This window comes from Populus euphratica, unplaced genomic scaffold (genome assembly GCF_000495115.2).
Source record: "Populus euphratica unplaced genomic scaffold, PopEup_1.0 scaffold75.1, whole genome shotgun sequence".
NCBI classification, from domain to species: Eukaryota; Viridiplantae; Streptophyta; class Magnoliopsida; order Malpighiales; family Salicaceae; genus Populus; species Populus euphratica.
Window position 1 is genome coordinate 647,347 of NW_011499866.1, and position 11,235 is coordinate 658,581.

Consider the following 11,235-nt stretch of genomic DNA (forward strand, 5'->3'; position numbering starts at 1 on the left):
TTATAGAATTACCTGTAAGAATTTAAACTTGATTCAACAATTGAATCTTTTATTATTGATTTTGTTATTGAAATTTTAAAGAGCTAATCATGCCTAACGTCCTAGACCCTTTCTTTTTCTTCTTGTACCTGAACAGGTCATGCATATAACCTCCTATTTGGATTAAATTCTTATTTAGTAATATTAAATTTTTAACTTATGTCTATAAACCCGGCCACATCACATGTTCTTATAATTTTGCCAAAGCTAAAATTATCCTCGAATCAAGACGATCTTAAAAGCCTCGAAGGCAAAATCTTCATCAACGTTTGTCTCTAGGTTTAAATTTAGTGAAGTTAGAAAAAATTTAACCATTAAACTTATTATCTACGCTCTAAATATAACCAAATCGACAGGTAAGTAAATGTGGGTTGATGGTCCAAGGACTGTGCCATAGCCTATGAATGTTGATCAAGCTTCCACCATTAAGCCCACGATTAAGCATAAACACAACCATTTCAGTTTGCTTTTAGACCACAAATTCCAGGTCATACAGGCTTCCAACATCAAGCGCACAATTTTGATGGTCTATGGGCTGGGCTATAGTGTTCAAACAGCACTTGCAGGCCTTCTCCGGCAGCCTAAGAAGGCCGACCACCATGTCTCCCGCACCATTGAGTGGAGGCGCTTCTAATGGGATACTGTATGCATGGTGGTTCATGGCGGTAGTGGGATTTTTTCTCGAGATTCACGCTATCCCAGCCACAATAAAAAAAAAAGTCCTCCCGTCTTTTTATATTAGTTATAGGTCTCATTCCCTTAATTATATTTTTATTTAAACCAAACCAAGTTTATAGTAAATGAAAAACCAAATCAGTCCATAGATCTTTTCATTTAGTTTTTTTTTTTTTAGCTTTTCGATAGGCTTTGATATTCTGTGCACTTTTGGTTCTTTATTTGAAAATTTTAATTCAATTCTGTTTTTTTTTCTTTCTAATGAGTTTTTTCATTTGTTCTCTAAGGTCAATTTTCAGATTGATTGATTTTGCGTAAGATTTTCTTAACTATTCATTAGTTTACTCAACCTGATTTTTGAGGTTTAATACCTGTTTAAAATATAATAACAATTACTTTTTCAAATAATTTTTATATCAAAGTATATTAAAATAAATTTTTTATTTTTAAAATCAACCCATCAAACCAATCCAAAATATATAAAAAATAAATAAAATTTACATTACATTCCCAAAGTGTTTAAATGAAAATCCTCCGAGAAACAACCTTCGCAATCGAAAAAGTAAAATCCTAAATGTTCTTTTTATCTTTGAACATGAAGTTGTTCTAAATATTCGTAAAAGCTTACAGCAGCAGCAAGCCAGCCATTAAAATCAGGACCCAAGGAAACGTCAGGATTGAAAGAGGCTGCGATACGAAGGAAGGAATAAATAATAGGTTTCTATTCCACTTTGGAAAATTCGTCTGTCAAAAAGTAAACGTAAATACAAATGACAACAAGGAAGGCAACGCGTGAGCTGACGGCAAAACCCATACCCTGAAGGCATTGTTGCATGCGTGACACATTGCCTTATCCTCAGCAGCAATCTTTAACACGGGTGGAGATCATGGTCAGCATCACCAGTGGAGGACTTCCACTCGGACATCACCATTAACCATTTAAGGATGTGCAAGAACCACATGGCCAGTTGACATCGACCCGGTTTCAACGTCACCCACATAAATTCATATCCAAATTAGAGGACAAATTGAGATGAGCTTAAAGCATTTAGCAAGGCTAATCCCACCACCACAAACATCCATCTTGGAGGCTGCCTTTCAGGGGTCAACCACACAGGAAACAAGTGTTAGTCCTGTAATTTGAATGATGCTCACTCAATTCATGACTAGATTACAAACACGTGCAAGTATTACCATGAACCATGAGAACGAATTCTGTCGAGATTCAACTAATGGAATTGCATCAATAATAAACCTAATGCGGCAGACAAACAATGGTTGGCATAGCTTCATGTCGGGCGGGAGAATGCAGGAACACGGGATAAGGAAGATGGAGAGAGACCAAAGTGTCATGTTCTCATAAACCTCATCTCCTGGATGCTGATCGACGTATCACTGAAATCATATCCTCGGTAGCTAGCACAGAAGAGAAGATTTCAGAAACATGCGATGCAACCAAAACCAATTGAATGCCAGAATGCGCAGAATACGAAAACTAATTTAATACAGTATCTTATAAGCTATCAAAAGTGAGTACTTCTCATCTCACCATTCCGTGTTCAGGTCAATAACAGCATTCGCCGGACAAAGGCTTATTGCAAATTGGCCGCTGCATAGGATGCTGCTGCTGCTGCAGAGTGACTGATACCATCAATCACTCTGCTTCCTTGGCTGAGCACCATGTCCCCTACTCACCCCCCTCTTTAAAATCCCATGGGGATGAATCAGTTTCAGCTCAAGAATGTTCTCACTTGCACCAATGATTGGAATCATCCTCGTTGACAGACAAAAGACCAAGTTATGCAACTGAAAGATAGACATGCATAAGCCATGACTCGGTCTGATCAGGCAATCAATCCACTGTTGGGTGGATTGGTAGCTGGTCTGTGTGGCCAGTTAGAGAGTCAAATTATTTACCTCCACAAAAAGTCCCAAAAAAATAAATATAATCAGGCCAGAATATGTTAAAATGTCACTAGGTGCGTTTCGCATTCTTTAAATTCAAAAGGAAACAAACCTAGTCAATCAAGTAATATAACAAATTTTGAAACTCATTCTAACAACTGACAGTTTGGGAAAAGATTCATCCAAGGTCATCGTCCCATTCTTTCAATACAATATTCAAATGCAATATGAAGAGATAATGAACTTATAGACAAAAATCACCCACAAATGCACCAGATTCCAACCCACCTCATTTGCAAGTCAAAACTTACTGTCAAGCTCATTAGCATCATCAAGTCCACGATTTTCTGCATCATCCACCAGCACAATCACTTGTGTGAAAGCAACATCAGCATGCTACTTCACACACCTATAAAAGGCAGCCAAAAAAAAATTAATGCTAAACACAAGCATCACATTTATGGGTAACATATGAGTCTCAGGGGCTACAGTGGCTCAAACATAGGACAGTTATTTTTATGATCAATTGGACCATCCAAAGCTCAAAAGCAATTTTAAGTACAAATCAACCTGCATTAACCGCATACGGTGATATGGTGAGATACTTTATGTTCTCATGTCCGCAATTACAAATCAACCTGCATTAACCGCATATGGTGATATGGTGAGATACTTTATGTTCTCATGCAACATGTTGCACTACAGCCCTCTCTGAACAATCCTGTAACAGAAATACCAAGAGACAGAGCATTTTAGAGACCATTTACTTTCCAATTTTGGCCACTGGTTGTCACTCCAACAGTTACCGGACCACAATTAGCAGCAATAGTTGTAGGCATCACAGGTAAAAGTTTAGCACTGATAAGCAAAGTTCCAAGAGCAACCCTGCAACGAAATCTGCCAGCATTCTCAAATTGTAAAGTGTTAATCAGGTACTCTCAGATAGGGAAGTCTTATTGAAATCTCCAACAGCTGGTATTCTACTTCTATTCATGTCTGGAATCGTAAGGAGATAAAACTAGCATCCACTATCAAGTCACGGAAATCACTCAATCATGTATAATTTTTATAGCTAAATGTCATATCAATCTGGGATTTTGGAGGGTGAACTCTTCAGGCTCACAAGTTTCAGATCTCCTGACAAAACCACACAAAGAACATGAAGATACAGCCATAAAGAATACAAAAAAATACCCCTAACCAAATATAGAAACATAAAAAAAAGTGATAACAATTACAAAGGTACATGTGCACAGATCAGAATAGCAGGCCTCCCTTCCATGCAATGAAGAATTGAAATAATACTAGAAGGTAATAGACATATAAGTACTGATAATTTGTATAAAACATTCAGAAAGGCATTCCATGGAAAAAGAAATAACATGGTGGAAATGATTATGGCATTAGACAAAAGAAAAGCTAGTACATCATGGACATCATGGTTAAAGATTTACGTTACACATTCCAGGTTACATCCATCTCCAAATCCATAAAACGCAACATACAGATTTGCTTTTAACAGAACGAAACCTTCAGATAGCCCTCAATTACCCTGAACCTTACCACCCAAATAACACCCGCAGCCCTAAAAAGGATAACAAGATGCAACTTACTTCCTACATTTTCTAAAACTGAACAAGGAAAAATCAGGGAGTCAAACAAACTCTCCCTATTTCCTCCTTTCAGACCATAAAAACATAAAAGTAAAGGGAAAATTAAACTACATCTACAGAGATCACGTTTTTCCTTTGCGTAAAGGCAAAAGCAAAATATTCCATTTTTTCAGAGAAGAGACTTACATTAACGCGGGACAAAGGATTAGTCACCACCGCCAATGCTCTTCTCTAAGTTCAATTGTTCATCAATGGACTTCCTTCTTTGAAACAATTGTCTAGCACAATCCTGTTGTCACCAATATCATAATCACCCTTGGACAGGCTCCTCCTCCTCCTTTGCAACCAGCCTGTCTAGTAAAACTTCAATTCCCCTTTCTTCATCCTTTGCTCCATCATCCTTCCCCGTTTCCGCATCAGTAGGTACAAACCAGTCTCCTCTTTCTCCACCCTTAACTTCATTTTCCTTAATAATCACTGCGTCATTTCCTACAACTTCATCATCTCCTACATATCCACTAGTTGCCTTCTCATCCTTAACCTTATGCTTCACAATAACGTGATCATCAGGTACATTCTCTTCCATACAAACATCATTGCTCTCCTCCTTACCACCATCTCTAACATTCCTTCTCTCTCCATTTCCACCTACATACTCCATCACCTCCTCGTTACCGTCGCCTCCGGTATTCCCACCAATATCAGATACTCCATCACTCTCATTCTCCGAAACATTCTCCACAACCTCCTCATTGACATCCTCCACAACCATAGCACTACTGCTCTGCCCATGATGATGATGCTGCTGCCTCTCTAAAAACTGCAACCTCCTCCTCAAATCCCCCAACTCCCTCTCCATCAAAAACAATCTTTCTTTCAAAGTCAAATTCTCCTCTTCCAATTGCGCTATGTGGGTGTCCTGATCATCAACCCTATTCTCCAAAACATTATTATAACTATACTCCCCTCCTCCGCCGCTCGGATAAATCATCTCAAACCTACTCAAATCATGATCCAATCTCCTCTCCACTTCCACATGCTCCTCTACATCACTCTCACTCGATCCATTTCCCTCTTCATCTTCCTCATCCTCATTGGCTTCGTTCCCCGGCGATCTCAACCTAATCAACCCCTTCATCGATCCATACCCATCAACACCCCACTCCTCCTTCGCCATATCCCCCAACACCTCCCTCGACGGCGAAAATATCGGAGTCGGCAACACCGCCGGAGTCACCGGACACGGCGAAACCAACGACGCGATCCCACCAGACTTTTTCGCACGGATAATAAACGACGTCGTATTCCTCGGCGCATAAGGCGCAAAACGGTTATTAAATTTCTTCTTTGGATGATAATATTTCCGCGCTTTCATTCTGTTTTGTGTTTGCAAATCATTCAAGCTCGGCGGCTTATACCCTCCACCACCGGATAAGGCAGGGTTATTATTGGAATTCTCCATTCTTTTGTTGTTGTTGACATTTTTACCCTTCCAGTTGTTGTTGTTGCTGCTGCTTCGAGGCTTCGAAGGGACAAAATTGTTATTGAACTTCAACGGATTCTGCTGCTGATTTTGAAACTTCTTGTACGGTCTCTGGTTCATCATCATCAACGGCTGTGGTTGATTCATGGCTTGACTGTGACTCAACATCTGTGACTGAATAGAAATCGGCGGAGGAGTAGGTTGTACCGGATTCATGACCGGAATAGGCGGTGCCTGACTCATCAATTGCGGTGGCTGCTGGTTCATGATCGTCGCCGGTGGCTGGTCGTTCATTATTCAGACAAACCCTAACAAAAAATTCAAAAAAAAAAAACCTAAAATTCTTGATTTTGATTTTTAAAAAGATCACAATTGCAATCAAAACCAGATTTCGAACATTGAAGATCGGGTCAAGAAACCCTAAAAAGGTTGATTTTTTATTTGAATTTTTAGGGTTTTTTTATTTTTGATTTATTTTTTTTATTTTTAGAGATCTGGAGATTTCGTCTTTATGGCTAATTTTTTAGGACCGTTAATAGTGAGAAAGTAGGGTAGGGGTTAGGGGCTGTTTATATAGGGGTTGAGGGGGATTTATGACTGTCGGATTTGGGGATTTCGTTAAGGACGGTAGAGATGAGAGAACGTGTCGGTTCATGGGTGTTTTGATTTGACTGCTGGAAGGGGATTAGGGGGAGAATTGCAGGTTAGCCCTGATTCTTTGTGCATTTAGGCTGTAGGTGTTGATGTGTTGGGTATTTGCTTGGGAGGATTCAGGGGAAATTGCAATTTGGTCCTTCCGGGTTTGGTAAGAGTTGTGTAGATATTCAATTAAAACAATAGTTTTATGAAGAATGAGGTGATTTTTTATTTTTTAATAAAATCAATCATTGATGGAGTGGTAATAACCTTTCTTTTTGTGCATGTTTCTAGATACAAATAAAATAAATATAATTTTTTTATTAAAAAAATTAGGGCTAAAATCTTAAATTAAAAAATAAATAAAAATATAAATCATAGCACAATAAAAAAGAGCATAGACTATTTGTCTATGTTTGTGAGTGATCAAAATCATGTTAAAGTAGGCTCTGGCAGGTTAATTTAAGCAATCACGATTTAAAATATGTTTTAGGTTGTATTTCAAGTTAATCACGATTAATAATTGATCTAGTTAATGACTTTATATACCTAATTAATATCAAGAAAAATTATTTAAAAAACAAAATTATATTATTTTAATAAAAAAATAATTAATATGAGTGAACTTATGACTCAAGTGTTAAGTGTTAATCCGGCAACCAATAACCCTGAATTTTTTTGGATTAATCCTCAAATTAGTTCAGCTATAACTAAAGTTAGCCATACAATCTACACAAAATAATTAAAATGAATTGATAAATTATTTAAAATTAGTTATACAATCCACATGCACAAAATAATTTAAATGAATTGATAAATTATTTAAAATTAGTATTTAGGTTAAATAGAATCAATTATTTTCATATTTTGGACTAAGTATTTTCTTTATGGTCAAATAAAAAAATACAATTTCTCATTAGCATCCTAGTGAAATTCAATTTACTTTTTTTTAATCTATGTTAGATGGAAAAATAAAGTACTGTTGATTAAGGTATTTTCGTGGTCGATAAACCTTGTTATATAATTAAGACATTTTCACCAAAATTTAATTTATTTTTAACTTGCTGCCATCGCACAATACATTCTTTTTGTGAAATTCCTCTTGATTAAGGCTAGGAAGAGGGGGGGGGGGGGGGGGGGGGGGACCCACAACACCAACACAACTCTCTTCTATTTTGATTTTATAGGGTTTTTTTAATTGATTAATAGATATTGTTCTTTCATTCAACATCCTTGTAGATTGGTGAACCTCTTATTGTTCAGAATTATCAAAGTATAATTGGAAGGGGAGAATGCAAAGAGGAAAAGAATGGAATGAATAATAGAGAATTAGTGAAAATTAAAAAATCAAAATAGAATATAGTTGTGGTGGTGGTTTGGGTGGAAAGTAATAAGAAAAATGATAGTGGTTATAATATTTTTATAAGAAAAAAAAACATAAATGAAAAAACAAATATTAAGATTGTGTTTGATTATTGTTTCAGAATAAAAAAAAATTATAAATGTTTCCATCTAAATTTCCTTAACATAAATATATTTTGTTAAAGAAACATAGAAAAAAACATAAAATAAATTTATCTCTAAAATAATTTTAAAGTAAATTTATATATTTTCAATATAAAAAATCTATAAAAATATATATATATGATTTATCTTTATTGTATTTATCTTTTTTATCGTGTGTCCATAGCCATATACTATTTAAAAACACAGCATTCCTAAAATGATCTATTGTGCTGGAAAGGGAGCAAGTATTTTCTCACTTCTTCTGTGATATCCAGCTCATGTGATGAATGTTATAGGCATTTTAACAAACCCATGAGCATATGGTATACCTGTCGGTCTAAGCCCTCTTTTTTTTTTTTTTGGTTTTCTTGCTCGGTATATATATATATATAACCATAGATGACTACCTAACCTTAATCAGAATCTAACCTAATCTATGCAATAATCACCAAACGTTCTATCCCATTTTGCTGTAGCATTCAAAAGACCTGTTCCTCTAGTAAAACAGAAGGAAAGGAATTTTTGTATATAAATTATTTTTGTATTAAACAGATCTTAGTGTGAAAAGTGACTCCATGTAAGAAAAACACTATGACATGGTGAGCAAGGAAATGATCATGCTAAATCTTTTTTACGATAAATAACTCAACTCGGAGCTAACTCAGTTGGAATAGTATTCATAATTCTAGTGGGCATTGGGCATCTCATGAAAACTAAACTAAAAGAAGAGGACTTTTGTATATTTTGTGGACAGTGGGATTTAAATCTTAAATCATTATAAGTTTTTAACATATGCTTTTCAATCAATGAGCCTAGATTAAGATTAATGTTCATGCTATTCGAAAGCAATGCTATGAACTTGTATAATAAAGTATCTATCTAGCTATATCTTTTTCTTTTTTTTTTTTTATCTAGCTATATCTTGGGCATCGAAGTTGGAGTGTGAAGGATGGACTCATTAGTGAAAGACACTTCGTACTTTGCTAGATTTAGATATGTGGTAATAATTTTAAAATATTGAGCTAGAGATTAAAAATGTATTTTTTACAATATAAACTAATATAAAAATATACATTTACTATCAAGTTAAAGAAAAAAAAAAAGTGGTAGAATATTCCATTTTACAACATTTGTAACCACAGAGCTACCTTTTAAAACACGAATACCAGCATCTAAAAAAAAAAGGGAAGCCATGGATTCTCTTCCTTTTTCTCTCCTGGCATCCTTTTCACTTCCCAGTCACACCTTAATTAATTTACCTTTTTTCTATTAGTAAATTTCTTTCTTATACCGTCAACTTTATTATAAAATAAAATGATAATATGAATATAAACGAATGAGAATAAATCATCCACCATAAAATTTGAGTTTTCAGAATAAAAATCGTACTAGACTATGGTATCAGAGTGTTAAAGATACCAAGAAATATAACTTCACAGCCAATTCTGTACGCATGTAAGAACGTAACATGATTGTAGAACATTTAATCAATTCTAACACAGTTTAATTTACCATATAAAGAATGATTCTGGAGAGAAGAGAACAAGAATATTGGTTTTATTTTACAGAAAATGGACTGGTACTGTGTACGATAATTGGAGAAATGGAGTTGATGATAGTGGCCCCTGATCCCATCTGGTGATCTCGAATCTCCATACGGATTGGTAACTAATCGAACCTCACCTTCCTCTTTGATTTGTCAATGTCACTCACGTGAACACCTTCGCTCAGATCACAACACGTAGGAGACTTTGCATGATAAGATAGAACATCGTTGCATAAAAGAATGGAATCTTCCTTCAAAAAGACAAGAGTGAGAGAAGGAAGAAAACAAGAAATTGCCTGTTTTTGTATCAAATACCCCTCAAAACCAATCCAAATATATGTCTTTTTTTAGAACAGTTTTTGTTTGAATTATTACCTGGTGAATAGTAAATAAAGTGTTATTGTTATCAAACACATTCAAAATCACAGCAATCAACTGCTAGCAGCCCCAACCACATCGATTGGATTAAACGAATCCTCTGAGAATTGGAAATTGTGCTTGAACTGGGCTAAATAAGGTGCTGTTTGATGACAAAGATGCAAAGGGAAATGAAAGTGAACTGGTTACGTTCTCGTTCGGAGCTGCTGCAAGAATGCCCAATCCTCGGCTGAGTCGAGTTTGGAAGGTTGACAGGAACGGGAACAAAGAAAATAATTAATGCTATAGGGATGAAGATCAGCATCCCGAACCCAGCACCATGCAGTCAGATAATTGAACGGATGGATTTTCATGATCCCATCTTTTCATCACAAATTTGCTGATAATAGGAGATTTTGGAGCAACTGACTTGTCAGATCATCACAATTCACATAGATTTTAGCTGGGGTTCGTTTTGGGATACTTTGTTCATAACTTTTGCTATGAGTATTAAAACGACGTAAATTACCTCCTTACAGGATCCTAAATTCCATTCTTCTAAAAATTTTACTTTTATTTTTATGATTTTATGGTGATTTTTAAGTCGGATTCTGCTTAAGTTTTATGTCAGATTTTCCTGTATTTTTATTTTATTGAATAATTGAAATTAATGTTTTATTTTTTGCCATGTTTTCAGAAAGTTCTGCTTCTTTTTTGCTTTCAAAATTGCTGGTTCAAAGTGTTAAAGTTGGCAGGTTCGCCTCTCATCTTTTTTCCTTTTTATTTGCTCTTGTGGTTTTGATCTTAACTTCTGCATCAAAAACAATTTTAAAAACTTCCCTGGAAATGGCGTTAAAAGAATCTTCAAAATATATTTTTATCACAAATAAAATAAATTTATAATATGATTATGAAAATTAAATCAAACTTAAAAAGAAATTATTCTAATTCCTCTTATAAGAAATTGAAATAAAAAATCGGGGATTAATAAGAAAACTAGAAAAAAATAAAATTTTGAAAATAAGACAAGATAATTCAGTATTTATATTCTCAATACAAAAGAATTGTCTATTTAACAAATTAGATTGATCATCAAAATAAAACAAATATTCTTTTTAATTCAAGCAAATACTTAAATTCATTTAAGCAAGGAACATAAAAAAAAATCCCCTAATTAATCCCTTAACATCAATTGAATTAAAGATTAAAAAGAAATTTTTATATTTGGTGATGAAAGCTTTAAAAGTAAAAAGCAATCAAGTACTCTAAATTATCATTAAAAAGCTTAAGGATATTTTACTTGTCTTATTATTTTAACTTGAAAGTTAAATCAACTTAATTCATTTATTTTGCTTCTTTTTTTATTGGATGTCCATCATTTCTATATCAAATTCTCAGCTGAAATGTGATGTTAAATACCATTAATTTCCTTATCAAATTAAAAAACCAATATTGTCCTTCAACTTGCATCTAAA

General features: G+C 34.7%; 1 protein-coding gene across 9 annotated transcripts; it reads right to left on the minus strand.

Annotated features, from left to right (window-relative positions):
* Window positions 1-1,410: 1,410 nt before the first annotated feature.
* On the minus strand, window positions 1,411-6,246 carry LOC105126142 (uncharacterized). Of its 9 annotated transcripts, none has more exons than XM_011026903.1 (4): window positions 4,419-6,246; window positions 2,908-3,028; window positions 2,264-2,520; window positions 1,411-2,130 (listed from the first exon to the last, which is right to left on the minus strand). In XM_011026903.1, the coding sequence occupies exon 1, from the start codon at window positions 6,007-6,009 to the stop codon at window positions 4,543-4,545; it is 1,467 nt and encodes a 488-aa protein (XP_011025205.1). In that variant the 5' UTR covers window positions 6,010-6,246; the 3' UTR covers window positions 1,411-2,130; window positions 2,264-2,520; window positions 2,908-3,028; window positions 4,419-4,542. The 9 variants fall into 9 exon arrangements, 8 of the variants coding, with proteins under 8 accessions (XP_011025205.1, XP_011025207.1, XP_011025209.1 ...); XM_011026905.1 differs by having other exon boundaries at window positions 1,411-1,847; window positions 1,970-2,130; window positions 2,264-3,028; XM_011026907.1 differs by having other exon boundaries at window positions 1,411-1,805; window positions 1,909-2,130; window positions 2,264-3,028.
* Between the last annotated feature and the right edge of the window lie 4,989 nt (window positions 6,247-11,235).

Excerpts from the sequence above, each read along its gene's own strand:
- LOC105126142 (XM_011026904.1), bottom strand. The coding sequence starts at position 6,009 with ATGAACGACCAGCCACCGGCGACGATCATGAACCAGCAGCCACCGCAA.